At 39.2% G+C, this 18,014-nt stretch overlaps 1 protein-coding gene across 1 annotated transcript; it reads right to left on the minus strand.

The window, feature by feature from the left end:
* Window positions 1–12,301: 12,301 nt before the first annotated feature.
* On the minus strand, window positions 12,302–13,641 carry LOC100695053 (troponin T, cardiac muscle isoforms). Its single transcript, XM_074527740.1, has one exon. It carries the CDS (start codon window positions 13,470–13,472, stop codon window positions 12,681–12,683), a length of 792 nt encoding a protein of 263 aa, XP_074383841.1. The 5' UTR covers window positions 13,473–13,641; the 3' UTR covers window positions 12,302–12,680.
* Window positions 13,642–18,014: the final 4,373 nt, after the last annotated feature.

An 18,014-nucleotide genomic window follows, 5' to 3' on the forward strand; every position in this document is an offset into this window, starting at 1 on the left:
ATATATTAATAAAATAAGAATAAATTACTTTACGGTCTAATATTTATGATGCGGGCTAGTGAGGGCAGCACATTTGAATATTAGTTGGCTAGTCGGGCACATAATGACCCAAGTGACAATCTTTTCCCAACTCTAAGTAGGTTAAAGCTCCTAAAACTACCCAGCAGATGAAAGTAAAACGAGGGTGTACATGAAACAAAACAAAGTACCAAGAATGAAGTTCCTAATGGCACAAAACCAAGGTCTGCTGGCAGATAAACCTGCAACTGATGTTACTGACACCCATCCAATTTCCTTAGGCAGATTTTGCAGAACTTTAAAATGGGGTTGTCATCTCTTGGCGGCCAAAACTGCCAGGGACACAGCATCAAGCCCCTGATGCCAAAAGAAATGTTGCTCTTAATGGTGGCATTTTGCAAAGCAGGATTATGTGACACCTCAGCATGAGAACGCACTGGTTTGTTGTCTCCTGCCTACACCTGCCAACCATACTTTGTCACCTCATCTATGTTGGCTTAGCCTCCCGGTCCCAGATTTTCTTAACAGCTTCAAAGATCAAACTGTATTATTGTCCTTGATAATACGAGTTTCTCAAGCCATCACACTTGGCTCAATGACATGAGGGGAAGATGACTTTTGACCTGGTCCAACATTTGTACCAAATTTGAATACATTTTCTCAAGGTATTCAAGAGAACAGGATGCAGGTACGGATGGAATACCTGAAAACATAATGAATCCACCCACGGCTTGTGCCAGCGCTACACCTACACTAGCTATTACTGCAAGCAGACAAACGCAATAATGTCTGCAGGGATGCTGTTTGGTATGCTTCCTCTTGCTCAGAGTTTGCACATTGCATAACTCCCAAAAAACAACAATTAGGAATAATTGGCAATGTCGTAATACTTAATGCAAACAAATCAAGTAGAGCTCTGAAGCTTTTTGGATCTGTTGGCGTCTTATTAAAGATAAGCAAATGTAAAACTGATGTGGTTCTCATGCTGATGTTAAAGGAGTCATGATCCAAAATAAACTAATCTTTCGATTGTGAGTCAGTGTCTCTCCAACGCTGACGAGTCGATGTGTGACTTCGGTATTATATCATGAATGAACAACCAGCTCCTACAATCCAGCGGTGAGTCACAGGTTTGACCCGCGTCCTTATAAATGTGTTCGTGGGAGTTGCCACCAGGAGCTGTTAAGTAACGGCATGGGTTTATATCATTAGTGTTTCATCACAATACATGCGGACAGAAGTAGGACACACAGAAGGGCACATAATACCACCACACTTTCAGTTCCCACACTTTCATTCTGTCATGTTGTGCAAGCAGGGACCTAAATGTAGACTCTCAGGTAGGCAGATGGAACAAATACTTGACCTTTATTTCGGGAAGAGCAAAGTCCACAAAGTTAATAACAAAATCCAACACTGGCTGGTGCCAAGCAGGGATAGTTAACAGAATCAACTAGCCAGCAAAACACAAGGCAGGATAAAAGTTGTCACTACAAAAGATGAGGAGAGAAGTGAGACTATAAATACACAAAGGCTCATGAGGCTGATTAGGAGAACGTGGAACAGGTGGGTAAACAAACAGGTGTGAACAATCGAGGGACAATAAAATAAAGGAAGTAAAACTAAATACACACAAGGGAGAAAAGACTACCAAAATAAAACAGAAAGTCATTTAGAAAAACACACAACACAGAAACACAGAGGAAGCAGGATTTTCAATTCAAGCAATAAAATATAAACCAAAGTCTAACAATGAACAGAAACTAGATTTCTAAACTAAAACCAGAAAATGAAACCAGCCAGGGCATTATCTGTTGCAGGAAAAAACTCAAAACACCAAAAACAAAAATCTAACTCTGGCTCCATGATGCTGTGAACATGATTGGTGTTATAAAAAATGAAGAAGAACATGATCGGAGAGGATCAACTTTCTTGTAAAGTTTGGTAAGCAGCATTAAGCTTTTACGTTTTTTTTTCTGCTTGATGGAAAGCTTGCATTAATGTACTGAAGCTTTAAAAGAAGGGTATCTTGCCATGATGTCATAAAAACAACTGAACTCAGCATGAAACGCCTCAAAACATCTTTTTAACATGGTCATGCCTCTGGTAATGCATATTACAAGACATTATGTTATTCTCTGCCAGCCATGGTAAAGTTAAACACATGAGCTGTTGTGAGTCTGTGAATTGTAGGCTCAGTTTTCTGTTCTTAGCTAACAGGAGTGGCACCTGCTGTGCTTTTCTGCTGCTGTAGCATATTTGCTTCAACATGGTGTACCTTCAGAGATGCTATTCTGCATACCTTAGTTGTAAAAAGTGGGTATTTGAGTTGCTTTTGGCTTCCTATCAGCTCAAAGAAGTCCCCATTCTAATGCTCAATTTGAACTTCAGCAGATCACCTACACTATGTCAAGATGCCTAAATACACTGAGTTGCTACCATGTGATTGGCTAATTATATATTTGTTTTAAAAAGCAGTTGAATAGCTTTCCCTAATAAAGTGGGCAGTGAGTGGATATATGTATATTACATTTAGTCTTTTAAAGAGTGCTTCAAATGTGATGACCCCATATGATCATGCACTTTGGCAACAGTAGGAAGGAAAAACTCCCTTTTAACAGGAAGAAACCTTCAGCAGAACCAGGCTCAGTCTTCAGGAGAAAGACAAACTGTGTTAATTATTAACCATTTTACGTGGACATGTTAAGCTCAAGAGGAGGTAGAAAGACAAGAAAAGACCAAACAAACATGGTAAAAACCAAGGGTTTTGATATATTTTTTTGGCAAACACACAGGACCTGCCAGACTCTGTGGCTGCACCCTGGCGGCCATGTTGAAAAGAGTCAGAGATTAAAAATAACCAATAATTTAATGCAAAGAGGTGTGTAAACACACAGTGAGTGAAAAAGAAACACTCGGTGATTCATGGGAAGCTTCCAGCAGCATAGATCTACTGCAAATAGGTGCAGACACAGCAGAAGGTATATTTAATAAAACCTTCAGTTAAACTAAAGGCAGTAGTAAAAACAAGAAAGGACTACAACAGAGAAAAAAAGAGGAAGAACAAAAGCACAAAGCTCAAAGTATATGGACAGTCTTATAAAAAACAGTGAGACCAGAATACATATATACATTTACAGGTGACTGACAGCGGGACACATCTGGGAACAACACAGTACAAACAAGGTATGAAAACATGTAAGTGCTGCACGGGTTGTTAACAGTAAAGTCAGTTTTAAGTGATGAAACCCTCTCATTATTGGCTTATATTCTATGTCACAGGAAGGTGTTTATTTACAGCAGAGCTTTTAGCCTGTAAGTGTAATAGTTATCGAATAAAACAGCCGTTTATTTTAATCAATGATCAATGTTAATCCAAAAGGGCTCTTTCATTAGAGAAGTCTTGAGAGCCAACACATTTCTGAACAACTAAATAACCTGTAATTACTGAGAACATCATCAGTGCTCTTCAGAGACATACAGTCACAGAAATTGTCATAAAATAGAAAAATATGTTTAATTAGATATCAGCAGTGATCAGAACACAAACAGCTACATGATAGCTGAGCCTCTCTCTCTGAGCAATTAAGGCTCCACTCTTATTATTCCCTTACAAGCTCTACCAGAGACAGACCCTAAAGCCATATACTTATGAACTCACTGTGCAATGAAGTGCTGATAGGATGCATGGTGACATCAAATCTTTACGTGGCCGGAGGGATACAGCCACTCGAAAACTTGCAGGATGCTGAGGAGGTACGGAGATTAATGCCCTGTCGGATAGGCTAAATCTCCTTTATACCTCTGGCTGCTACTAACTCCCACCTCAATTTGGAGGAGGCTGGAGATAAGCCCAAACCACACTGTCTCCAGGGCAGGCTAATTTATCCACAGGCTAAAGGCATCCAGAGACCTGGAACTTGAGCATTTCTGTAAGCCGGTCCCCCTCTGGTACTCTGTTTGCATGTGTGTGTGTTTATAACAGAATACTGAAGTGTGTTTTACCAAAAATGTAACAAAAAAACCCAACATCAACCTTTATGACCTGCACTGTTTTCTTTGAGTATGCTTAGCATGTGAAATTGCCCATAATTTCGCGAGCTGTAGGTGAGATAAGTATCCAATTCTCTGCCTAATTCATAATAGACCAACCACTAAATCAACCAGCAAACTGAGGTGATTAAGGGGCTAATTTAAGTCGAACCAGTGGATTAGAACTAGTAATAGTATCAAACTATATAAATACACTATTAAATGTAGTGCTGCATTTGAAATCAAAAAGAAATATACAATAAAGCAATGAATGTAATACAGAAACCATGTTGGACTTGCATTAGGTGGGCATAAAAAGTCCACTTTATTGGGTACATCAGTTCAACTGCTTGTTAATGCAAGTATCTAATCACCACACGTAAGCAGTTCATTTTAAGTATATACACACAATGAAGATGACCTGCTGAAGTTTAAACTGAGCATCAAAATAGGAAAGAAATATGATTTAAAGTTACACTGTGTAAAACTTTCAACCATTATATGTCAATAGATTGGAGACTGCAGTCAGGAGTTCTGCTTTCTAACTCTTCCAAATTCAGGTGCATAATCCTAGTAAGAGTGGACACTGTATGGCAAACATGTTTTAGCCAGCTAAGAGAAATCAAAAACATTAACTCATAATGACTCATAAAAAACTCATAATGGCCACAGCTAGCCGACATGTTTCTACTACTGTTTGGACCGGGTCCAGATCTACCCCAGAGTTTTTCCCTCTGGAATTCTGTCAGTTCACTCTTTACCTCAGCTGTCAATGCCGAGCGAGAAGCGTCCACCATTATTAACTGTGTCTGGAAGAGGCTGTTACATTTTGTGAAAGGAATGTGACACTAGGAATGAGTCAGAGTATCTCACTTCTGTCTGATGATGGTGATGCTAACGTGAGTTGTTGAGGATATGCTTGACTTTTCTGTCAGTAAGACTGCTCATCTTGCCACTGTTAACTGCTGTTAGCCACTGTTAACTGCTGTTAGACTGTGTTAACTGCAGTTAGCCAGTGTTAGCTGCTGTTAGCCAGTGTTAGCTGCTGTTAGCCAGTGTTAGCTGCTGTTAGCCTGTGTTAGTGAAACTGGTTTTGAAGTGGATTTAACTTTGTTGGATTCTTACAAGGTGAATGTAAGCTTATAACCAGCAGTTGTTTTGTGCCAGCTCATTGTTAGCTGTCATGAGATGGAAGACTTGCATGTCTAATTTCCTGACAATTAGTATTTGCAACAATATTGGGACTAAATAAGCATTTTTATGCGAGTTTTCCTGTTTTAGCCCACTGAGGTTAGTTCGGAAGATGAGACTTGAAGTGAGGAGGAAGGGGATAACATTTTATCCAGATGCCAGTAGCATTGTCTCTTTGATTTGTGTTTTTGTTTCTTTGGTGAAGGGGAGCCCTTATACATAGGTCTGAAGGTGCAGACACAAATTTAAATGTCCTTCCATGGAGCGTGAATGCCTTTGGCTTTTCTTTTCCTCCACCTTTGGTCTTTTACATATGTAGCTGATCTCTAGCCACATATGTAAAACGCGATTAGTTAGAAGGATGATGTCCTTCCCTGCTACTGTATTCAAATATGGTGGTGGGGGAACATGGCAGCTTAACGCAAACTGCAAACCTGCTCCTATGTACTTCAATGATTAAGTATAAGTGTATTAGAATGCATACATTTGTTAGAAGACATAATCCTTTTTTCTATTAAATAGCTTCAAAAACCCAGGTCCATCCCTTCATGACCACATTGTGCCCATCTTCTGAAGATATGTGTTATCCACCAGGATAACACATCACATACCAAGATGGCCGCCACAGTCATCAGTTCTTAGTCCATTTGAGATGTAGTGGAATATCCCACATTTGTTGGCTACACACAAATCCGCAGCAATTGTGTGATGGTATCATGCCAGTATGAACCAAAATCTATGAGAATGTTTCCAGCACTTTGTTGAATCTGTGCCACAATGAATCATTTGTGGCATTTCTGAGGGGAAAATGGGTTCATGCATGAAACTAGTGAGGTGTATCTAAGAAAGTGTCCGATGAGTGTAAATAGCAGTTTTTCCCCTTAGCTGACTTATATAAGGCAAGCATCTCTTTGCTAAGAAGTTAACTACATCTGCAAGTACTCACTGTACAGAATGAAGTAGATTTTGCTTTGCTGGTACATACAGTACATTTTATAGCAGCCAGAGAGCATAACATTATCTTGCTATAAAACCATGCTCTCCCGGGAAGCCGTGGGTACTAGTTTTTATGTGGTTGTTTGACTTTGACATTCATCTTAACACTGATACTAAAGCACAAAACAGTGGCCTTGCTAAGCAGGAACAAATGGTTCAAATATAGCTCAAGAAACACAAAAAAGACATGTTTTTTTTCTTTGACATCAGCTTATGAAACATAACTATTCTCTATTTGCATCTGTTTTATGTGTTTGAATACTAAAATTATACGTACACTGGTACATTAACTCTAGACTTCTTGAGTAAATGTAGATAATGCAAATAGATGCTGTAGTTTGGCTTGTGGCCTGCATTGGGGTCATATTACAGCCAACATCTTAAATAAGAAAGAGCAGAAAAAAATACAAAACAACCAGTCATATTCACCCACATACATACACACCAATGAGGTATCAATAAGACATATGAGCATGTGGTTTAAAATCAGTCATTATCACTGGCTACAGGGCATAACCAAAAAACCCGGGAGTCACAATAATTGGTCAATAAACTCTCTAAATTGCACCTCCTTGCTTCCTCTATCCTGCTGCCTGTGACCTGGAAATCAGTCCCAATACGACATGCTGAAGGATGTATCGATTCGTAAAATGCACCAAGAGGACAGAGGAGAGGAGAGATGACCATGGATGGACAGGTGTAGTCTGTCTGAAGGTGTTTTACCTACAGCGTGTAAAAGAAGTGTGGCACACTTGACTGTTCGTGGGTCTTTATTCACATGCTTGTCACATTTTGGCACATTATGAATTTAATGAAAAATGGCCCTAAATATAAAGAAGTCAAGAACGCTGTTGCATCTAAGATCATAAACATCTCAGAGCAGCAGAAGGCTATAAGAAAACAATTTATGATCCAGCTGTAACACGCGTCACATTTAATTGACATCACTTAAAATTAGGCTACAAAGCGAGGATGTCTCATTTCATTAAATACCCATTACCTCGCCTTCTCTCGCCTCAAGTGGGAAGGACTAACACATGAGGAGAGGAACCGAGGATGTACAAACTGTGGAGGTGCTGTTTCTGGTGGTGTTTACGTGTTCCCTCATGCAGTGTCACCCATATCTGTTTTCCATAAAAACTTTAAAGGTGTAAATAAAAGGTGAAGGTATTTTTAGTTAAGGAATTGAGTTCTATGTTTGACAAAAATGCTAGAGGAAAATTAATAAATAAAAAGATTCAATATAATACACTGATATTGTATTTTTACCCTTTCTACCATATCATAAACCAGCGTTCCTCTTTGCTCTCACTGCATGTAACAAGCTCATACACGTCAAAGTAACAGAAACTTTCAAAACAGAGTAAAAACAGATGACTTTTATCGCATGAAAGACTCTAAAATTGTCTTTTTATCTTTTGTGGTGTTTACCAAGAGGCATAATTTAATACTCATTAACAAGTTACAGTAATGACGAGCCACTACATTACACAGGCTTTATGGCAGCATTACTGCAGACGCTGTTGGGCTAAATGCAGAAGCACAAAGACATTATGACTGCATTTAAGAAAGTATTCCCATTAATATATTTTTATGTCACTATTATAGAAAAATTAACTAATTAAACTGAAAGGCAATGCCTACTAACGTCCTTTGTTAAAACTAAGAAAAAAAAATATTCTTTATTGTTTAAATAAAAGTAAAGAACAATAAATAGCATACTATAGTAACAAGCTTTTCTTTATCTTTTCTAATAAAGTAGACCAATAAACTCAGAAACACACTGAAATATTTGCTTGATGAGTAACAGACTTGTAAATACTGATGTCTGGGTGCGTGAATGTTTTGTTGTTTTACTTTTTACGCGTACAGAAATCTTCACAAAAACCTGAGTAATCACTGATGCCAACATGTTGCTGTTTAACAGTATAGAAGTAAGCATTTGCTCTGTTTTTAATCCTTTAGATATTGCAATATAAGAAAAAGAAGCGCAACAGCACATCTCAGTTTTTTCTGCTGCTGTAGTAACTGAATGAAATCTGTCAGCACAGAGTGTCCTGTCATTACAAAACAGGAAGTTTTTGTTAAGTCACAGATTCCTTTTTTCTTGTTTGTTTTAATTGTGGCCCAGTTGTAAAAGAAATACAATTTCTAGAGTAGATAATGAAGAATCAGCTTTTCTATCATTTAACTGTAATCTATAACTTAATTATCTTGTTGTAGTATGAATGGTTGTAGAGGAGCTCTTAAAGAGGTCTTTGCATTAAAAGTCCAAAACGTGTGTCCTCCTTCACATCTTCCAAAACTATCCAGTGGGCCAGACTGGTGTCTGATTCTGGCCCCCAGGCCTTATGTTTGACATCCCTGATCTAGTGGGACACAAATAGTATGCAACATGCATGCTGTTTAGTAATATTTTAGTAATACAGTAATATTTCGTATTAAAAAAACAAGCTAAATATTCCAACAGAGAATCTTTATGCTACTAAATGGTTTAAATTAAGTGATCAGTGCTGCAGGTAAAGTGATTCTTGTGTACTGTGCTCAGATCAGAATGAAACCTCCAGCTAATAAAGTGAGCTAATAAAATGCCTAAACTTCAGAAATGGCTAAATCAGGTAAATGCTGCAAAATACTGCTTTTGTTGGTCAGACTCCAGTTAGTGTGTAAAGTGCGCATTATAACCACATAGAGGTACAAGAATAAAGTGTATGCTATCGGAGCCCAGATAATATTGGATTTTTGGATTTCCAGGCAGTTAATTCAAATTGCCAATATTGGCTATCTGGTATCATTCAGCTACACATACATCATATAACATGTCTTTCCATTTTCTGTTTTATAGCTGTCAGGAAAACAAAAAAATAACACTTATGGATGAACAGAAAAACATCAATGATGAGTATTCAAAGCATCACTAAATAGTGTCACATCAAACCAAAAAATATCTGATGACAGGGCTCTTAAACTGTCTTCTCGAGCAATTTGCTTGTTAAAAATGTCTTTCATCTGTCACTGATTTTTGACAAGTAAGCAAGCTTTGATGTCTTATTTCCTCAGACCATGCCATCCAAAACATTGTAGCCCCAAATAAAACATACCTACACCATAAAACAACCAGTACATGAACTGTAAGCTCCTCATCATTTATATTGAAATATAAATCTGAGCTGAACCAAACCAGATAATAGGATCCTGGTCAGGATAGAATATGCGGCCCAGGAGCTGCCAATCATGCAGCACTTGCATTCTCCTCTTTTCTAAAAAGGTACTAATGAGCACAGAACAGCCCTCCCACTGATGACCTTGCAGTTGCTGTGAACACACACACACAGCCTTTTTGATATGAGTGGACACGTTTCAAGTCATTGCTTGCAAGCTTTCCTTCAAACCTAAAGGGAACTCAGCACAACAAAGCTGCCGCCATCGGGAAACGACTTGTTACCAACTTCAGCAGCAGAACTTCTGGGAACTTCTTGCTCCCTGGTGAGATGCAGGTGTTTGATTGGTGCTCTGGTGCTTCCCGATGCTGTCAGGTCAGGCATTTGTCACAACACCATCAATATACGCACCATACCTTTAGCTGGTGTGTATGTAAGAGCGGGCATAGTGAGGCTGGAGGGGGTATAGAGACCTGATTGTGCAGACAGGTCCTCCCCGTGTCTATGGTAACCTGTGGGTATACCGCCGTGTCTGGAAAGCTTTAATGGCTTGTCAGCGCCGTGACAGCAAAACAGCAGTAAGGCAATCTAAGCCTGAATGACAATCAAAAACCACAGGGGGTGAGAAATTTCCCCACAGCTTGGTCTAATGATAATTTATGTTGCATTGCAGTTAACTGTTGGTAAAGAGGGTGTTTTCCATGCTGGACAATCAGAAAGCTGGTTTACACAGAGGCAAATAGATACAGAAAAGAAGTCTGAACCTACAAATTATCTGCTATCATTTATCTGCATTTCACTTTACCTCATTTCCTCTAAACTACACCGAAGGAATAAGTGCAAACAATAAAAGCTCGAAACCTTTGTGAATTTAATCAGGATTATGTATCGTAATTGCAAACCCTATACCTGCATAGCTACATAAAATGGAGCCATCTTACCATAATTATTGCCAATTATGTGCAATTATTGCACAGACTACATCGTCCAGTTGTGTGAGGTATATGATTTGAACATTTATGCTTCTTTAAGCTGTCTTCAATAAACCTGAATGCAACCAGGTAACTGATTATAACCCCTTATGGTCAAAATCTGAACATTTTGTTATGTAATGCCTCCTGGGTGTGTTTTTCACATGACCTTAACGCTTAAATGCTTCAAACTGGTTTTCTAGTGCCATCTAGTGGAAATACCATGTCCCTGCGAAAAGCTCTGACATTCATTTAACCTGTAACAGGACTGCAGTGGACACAAACTGGACTATAATGTTGCAAAGAGATCGCCACAATGTGACAGATAATAATTTAAGAGAAACAGGATAACAGTGGGCATCAATCTTCTAATCAATACAAAATAACATATGCTACTAAATCTGGATTTGTACAGCACTTTTTATAACGTAGATTGAAGGTAAGTGTACATGTCCCAGCATTCAAACACACATTCATATAAAAGGTCTTACACTCATTCCTTCATGCATTCTTTCATAAACACCTTACAGGTGAATTATTGCCCCAAAATGGGTAAAAGATTAATGAAAAGTAAATTAGCCACAGATTCAGCCAACCTCACAGGCTCAGGAAGGCTGCTCCAAAGTTCAAAAGCCACAACCTCAAAAGTTGCTGCCTCCGGATTTAAAATAAGAGCATGGAGCAGTTTAAACACTATTCAGTTTATCTTAGAGGCCCTCTGCTGTTACAAGGTCTCAGTAGCTCTGGTATATGTGCAGGACCGTGGCCATGTAGGGCTTTCTATGCTATTAATAAAAAAAAACTTAAATGAATTCTGTCTCTTGTCAAAAGAAGCTTGCTTTAATCCAATGAAACCCTTCATGGTAAAAAAAAAAAATAAATAAAACATTTTACTTAAGAATCTGGTTGGATAATGTAGAAAACTGAAGACAAAAACATGATTTTTATTTTCTCAAAAAAAATGACCAACTGCACCTTTAAATACACAACTTACAAGGTTAAATCACTGAACGTTTTAGCATTGAGCCTTTTAATGGAATGAGCTAAAAGAAAGCTCTTTTCTCTTATTCTACTGGAACATTTGAAAAGTTAGATATGATGCGTCTGTGTGCGCTGTATCGTCTTTTTTGTTGGTTATTTCTTTCCTGGTTGCTTCCTGTTGTATTTTGAAGGTTGGCTTTCTTATGTCTCACATTATGTCTCATATTTTGGTTTTGTTCCTTTCCCTGCTTTGTGCTTGTCTGTGTGATGAACATATAGTCAGGTCAGCTGTTTGTGCTTCCGCTGCTCTAACTTTTGTTTTTCTTTTTTATTTTAGGTCGTCACATTTTCCTCCCTCTGCTGCCCACATTTGGCCTCCAGTGGATCATCAGTTTTCTTGCTTGTCTACTTTAAAACTGTAATCAGTCTCAATGATACAACCTGATAAAGTCACATATTTGATGAGAATTATATGAGTAAAACTCTATGCTATCTTTTTCTATGACCTGACATTTTGACTTGAATCGTTAAATAAAGACGTGTTTTAAAAAAGGAAAAGGAAAAATGGTCTTTTTTAATGATTCTAACAGCCAATCATATTTAAGGCGGTATACATTATTCCATGTGGATTTGTACAAATACACTTATTTTACACTACTTCATTATGTGATTTCAGCTGATACAGGAGCATGTTTTAAATAACTGACACTGTGATTTACACCCTTGATCATAAAGAAGAATTTGTTACTTGTACATTAAAACACTGTACTATGTAAGATCTAAGGCATCAAGCCTAAAACTGCTAGACCCATCAGTCAACATTTAGTGGCCTTTTTGCTCTAAGTGCTGCAGGACAACACTGTCAGTCCAGAGCTCCAGAGACTAAATTAGCCACATAAAACTCAGCTGTGCAGCACCTGTTTGACTTTACAGCTATTATCCACCACCTAGCCAGTGCCACTTTTGCCCATTTTTCTTGCATTGTGACAAGAAAAACTTTTTTTCTTATAATAAAAGGTATAGTTTTCTGAGGGGAAGATTCAACACTATTTAATGCCTTTTTATAGCTTCACTGGTGAAAAATGAAACATGAGACATCCTCTTGTGGCGTCATAAAATAAAACCACCAGGCATTCATATTGAGTTAAATCACACAAATTAACTTCTTCAATCTCAATAGAACAATCACAGATATCATTCAACCTTAACTTTATTTTGCTTGATTCATTGCAGTCCAACTCAATCTACGCACAGCTGCTTGGATAGCTTTTATCATACAATTTGGTGACCAAATAGTCCAGCAGGAACATGGTGCGCTTCCACAAGGTGCTTACTTCCAAGCGCCAGACTTGCCCTTGGCCCCACGGGACGTCTTGGATGTTTTCGACCACCTCTGATGGTCGTTGACGCGATTTCGTAGCACGTGGATGTCATACTTCTGCCTCTTGAGCTTTTCTGCCAGCTCAAACTTCTCGGCGTGCAGCTGGTGGAGCCACTGCCAGAGCTCCTGTGCCTTCTCCACCAACTTCTCCTGGCTCAGGTGGTCGATGTTGAGTGGTTTCCTGCGCTCCATCAGGGCCTTCTTCTTCTCCTCACGAGCTGTTAGCTTCTTGCCCTTCTTCTGGTCCACCTTCTGCAAGTAGCCACCGAATGACTTGTTGGAGAAAGCCATCTTCTTCTTGGCTTCCTCCTCAGCCCGCAGTTTGGCTGCCTCCTCTTCACGCCTTGCTTTTTCCTCGGCAACCCGCGTCTGGCGCTCACGCTCCTGCTCTGCACGAACACGCTGTTGTTCGGCCCTGTCAGCGCGGCGGCATTCAATGCGGTTACGCAGCGCAATCAGTTCTTCCTCCTCTTTCTGACGGCTGGTGAAATGCAGCTCAATCAGTGTCTGAAGGTCATTGTAATCTTTCTCCAGCCTCTTGCGATGCAGGTCATCAAAATCCACCCTTTCTCCATCTGGGATCTTTGGAGGAGCCATATTAGGCACATAAGTCGCTTTAGGTCGAGGTTTGGTCTCTTCTTCGTGCTCCGCTTGCCTCTGTTCATTGTCATCCTCTTCCTCCTCGACCTCTTCTTCCACCTCTTCCTCGTATTCCTCCACAATTTCCTCGGTGTCTGACATGATGGTGTCTCAGAGGGGGAAGAGAAAGCAGTGTGAGCACCAAGACCAGCTGGTGTCTGGAGATAGTTGGAGTCCTGGGTGAGCATGTTGGGAGTTTTTAAAGGTTTGGTTACCATGTGACCACCATCTCCTGGGTGCGGGTCAGCAGCAGGGCAGATTCTGAGACAGATGGAATAATCTATTTTCTCCTTCACCAAGTCCTCACAGCCGCACACACCCACCCATTTATCCCCTGCAGACCCCCCTCCTGCCTTCTCTGACCCTGCACAGCTCCTCATTCCTTTGTAAGGACAAGATGAGGGACTATTTCGGATACACAGCAGATGCATACACAGACACACTTGTGCTTTCCAGTCTCACAAAGCCAAAGGCACATATGTAAAGAACTACTGAGCCACTGGCACAGATTAAAGAAAGAAATGTGGAAGCAAATAAAAGGTGATGACAGAATAATGTAGCAAAAGTCTCTGCAAATATGACCCATCCCGTTGGCTTTAGATATTTCACAGTGTACACACTTTGGGGAACTTACTCATACATCACTGTAGTCAGAAACCATTTAGTGCTTAAGTCCCTATGGGAATTTCTCTTTTGCAAAGTGCTCCACTGTGCTGCTTATATAGAGAAACCAGGGAAAAATAATAACAAGAGCACGTGGTTACTCGTGAAGCATGCAAACATACCTACAAAAGGAACATATAAAAAGAAGAGCAGGCTCCTAACTCCATATAGTATTAGTACATTACAAACACAAAAGAAACATTTTTAAGACATGAGGAAACAATAAAACATTCTGAAAGGATTTTCAATATAATTTCAAAGTGTAGCTATTAGATAATTTGCTTGATTTTACAAGTCTTTAGTTTAAGAGTTTGGAGAGACAGATCACCTTCATGTCCTAGAGTTATTGTCTACCCATCATAGCATGAATATCATGGTAATTTGAGGTTGTAATACTTTCTTTGAGTGTTCTTTTTCCAAGGTGGAATGAATGTACAGCAGACATAAATTTGTATTTATTTTAGATTTCTGCTAATTTACACAGGCTCAAAAATATATATACATGCACCCCAACCAATACTTTGTTGATGTGCCGCTTAGTAAGTTGCATCTTGACCAGATTTGGTAGCCATTAACAAGCTTCTGGCATTAATTCTGGTGGATATCTGACCACGCTTCTTGGCAGAATTGGTAGAGTTTCCTCGCAAAGCCCTGGCTTTTAAGCATAGTCCACAAATTTTAAATAGGGTTGAAGGTGGGGCTTTGGGAGGGCCAGTCCAGGAGCTTAATGTTAGCCTGCTTTCAAAAATAGTTCTTATGTTTGGGATCATTGTCCTGTTGGAAAACTGGGTTGAATTATTCCATCCACTTTGTGTAATATACGTGTACCAGAACATGTCTTTGTCCTGTCTTCATCCACTCACCCCCAACCAGTTGCATGTGTCGTGATTCCACACTGGAATGATCAGTTGATAAAAACAACTGTTTAAAGTAATAATTAAAAGCCCCAAATTACCATGACATTCATACTTTAATGTAAATTCACTACAGTACAACAAGCTGACCTGTTTATCCTGTACCAACATGCAGATTGTTTTCATTTTTATTCAACATTTGAATAGAACAAAGTTGGTATACCTCAGTTTGTTTTGCATGAAAACATAACTTCACATTATATATAGATCCAATTCCTGATTTAAAAACATGAGGTCTTACATGCAATCTTTACATTTCCAGTTTATCTTACCTTTTTCTCCATTTGAGTGAACTTATGTGTCAGTCTTTTCTCTCCAGGTGAGCAACTGGACATTTAACTAGCAACACACTGTGCACCAAACTGCACACAAACAGTTTGTGTTTGCTGATGTTTATTATCCTCTTCTGTAGCACTAGCAAAGTTACAGTAACATGAATTGTCCGTTTCACTGTCACTGCAATTCACATGGACAAAATGTGTGAATATTTTTTAAATTTGGTCCCACACCTAAAACTGGAGCTAGAACACAGATTAGAAAAGTGATCGATTACATCTGTATGTTATTTATTACCAAAAATACCAGTTCAGTCAGTGTAATTAGTTTCACTTACAAACTAAAGTGATTTCTCCATTAATGGGTAGCTGTCACTCCAACGTACAGTGGTCGCATTGGAACGAAAGCACACCAAGCGTTGTGTACTCTGATCCACTGATAATATGTCTGATTGGAGAAGACATTGCTCAAGAGATCAAGTTTGTGCAGTAATGTGAGTGTGCTCACACTCTTACACAGAAAGCCCAGATAAACACCCAAAGATGATAACCAACATTCTGATACTTATTATCTCTACTGGGGTTTTTGCCTATGTCAAATCAGCTAACATAAAGAAAACCTTGCTTTGGAGTACATCCATGTGGTTACTTAGTAAAATCCACTTGTTGTGAGCAGCTTAAGGTAGAAATCGTTTTCTTCCCGCTAACTAGAAGCAACTAAGATTACAGCTCGTTGTCATGGATCGACTTTAGTGTTTTGGCTGCTGCCATGTTGATATTTTAAAGTTAGAAGTGACCATATTTGCCATATTTGACCAACTAAAACAAACAACCTTCATTAGCTAACAGGTGCAGTGCACAAATACAAATACCTGCTAGTCCTACGTGACTAATAAACTAATAAAATACTGGAATTTCACTTATCAAAACGGAAGCACAAAAACATCTAGATGTGTACCACACATTAAGCTGTGGTATTCGTCAGTCAGGTCCATCAACATCATCCAAAAGGTTCCAGCAACACAAAAACAGGAGACCTGTCTGGTTCGCCAATGCTGATTGGCTAAAAATAGCTGTATCGCCATGCTTGTCAATCACCCCCCTAACTCCAGTATCCAGGTGGATGAGTTTTTATAAACTGGAAGCATCCCCACACAGGTCAAAACAAATAATCGTACTAAACTTTAAATAGTGTTATAATGTAAGGTTTTCATTTCATTTTCATATGGGAGTTGATGGGATTTGACTAGCCTTTAAAGACAGCCTCAAGTGGCCATTTGAGGAATTGCAGTCTTTTTGCCACTTCTGTGTTTACTTAATTTTTCATCTCCAGAGACTGAAGCTTGATCTGTTATTTTATTAACTTGCAAAAGCAAATAACTTTTGCAGAAAGACAGACCCCACAAACAGCCTTTACTAAGAACAATGTTGTGTAAGATGAGCTTTTCAGCCCTGCCTTGTCTCCTCTGGAATGTAATTAAAACATTCTTGCTATTGAAGGCTCTCTGCTGTCAGCGCAGAGTGGATTAAAGCATAATTGCTCCCGCGCGACAACATTTATATATGGCTATCACGAATTTATGTTCCCAAGTCTTGAGTTATCAGTAGGAAAAGGGCAGACACAGTTTTTAGAGGATTAGGTCACTGACAGGAAGAGACAGGTGCTCCGTGGTGCCTGAGATTCCCAATTAACTTGGGCCTCCTTAGAATAAAGCTTCTGATGCTATTCTGCTGTACGTGTATGTGGCAGACAACACGTTATTATCGCCATGGGATTAAATTTCAGTCTTGTTATAAATCATCTGGAGCTCCAACTAAGTGAAGGTGGGCTACGTGTGGCCTGAGAGGTCCACAGCACAAATCTTAATGCCCGTGAGAAGGTCCCACAGCTGTCTAATCCCAGGGAGCACTGAGCATGCCTGAGAGCGACATGAGGACAGCAGGTGGTTCCAGTGTAATCAAGGCACTGGTGGTTTGCTGGTGGCAAGGGACAACTGCGTCTATCAGCAAAGGGAGGCAGCAAATGATGTGGGCTATAAATAAGTAAATAGCCACACCCTCTGCTGGTTAGCAGCTTGAAACTGAGAGACAGAGAGTAAACTTCCTGTATATTTACTCTTAATCTACCCGGCTTACATCTCTACAGAACAAGGAGAGAAGTCTTTGAAGGAACTTTTTTTAGATGTAAAAGTAAATAAATGGAAAAATTCCAGAGCACAAATAACACATCTGTCTAGCAGAGTATCATCTGTTTTCTCATGTTAATCATTTATATCTACCCTGCACTGTCACTCTTTACCGAGCCGCTTTAACATTCACTCTGCTTGCTGTTTTCTTTTACTCCTCTTAGTAATTCACTGTTCTGCTTTATTACTTCTGCCAAAGAGGTTATGATTTTGGGTGTATGTCTTTCTGTCTGTAAACATGACAGCTCAAAACGTTTTGAGTGAATTCTTTGTATGGATGCAGAAGGGGTCGTGTTAACAATCCATTAAAATTTGGCATACATCCACCAAGGCCTTCAAGGTCAACTAAGTGATTTATTGGTCACCAACTGGAAAAAAGCTGTATTATTTAAAGCTATAAAAACAGAAAATAAGGTTATATAGAGCTATTTAAGATTGTGTTCCTTACTGCCATTTGTTGTACTGACAACATCCAGACATACAGGGACTGAATTATGGGCATTCTAAATATCACATTGCTTTGGACCTCTGACCTCTTCTTCAAGGTCAAGTAAGGTCAAATTTTCCTAAAATGTCTTGTATCTTTAAAACTATAAATACAATTCT

Source organism: Oreochromis niloticus, linkage group LG17, assembly GCF_001858045.2.
Source record: "Oreochromis niloticus isolate F11D_XX linkage group LG17, O_niloticus_UMD_NMBU, whole genome shotgun sequence".
Lineage (NCBI taxonomy): Eukaryota > Metazoa > Chordata > Actinopteri > Cichliformes > Cichlidae > Oreochromis > Oreochromis niloticus.

What these genes read in the sequence shown, in the direction of transcription:
- LOC100695053 (XM_074527740.1), bottom strand. Translation starts at nt 13,472, where the DNA reads ATGTCAGACACCGAGGAAATTGTGGAGGAATACGAGGAAGAGGTGGAA.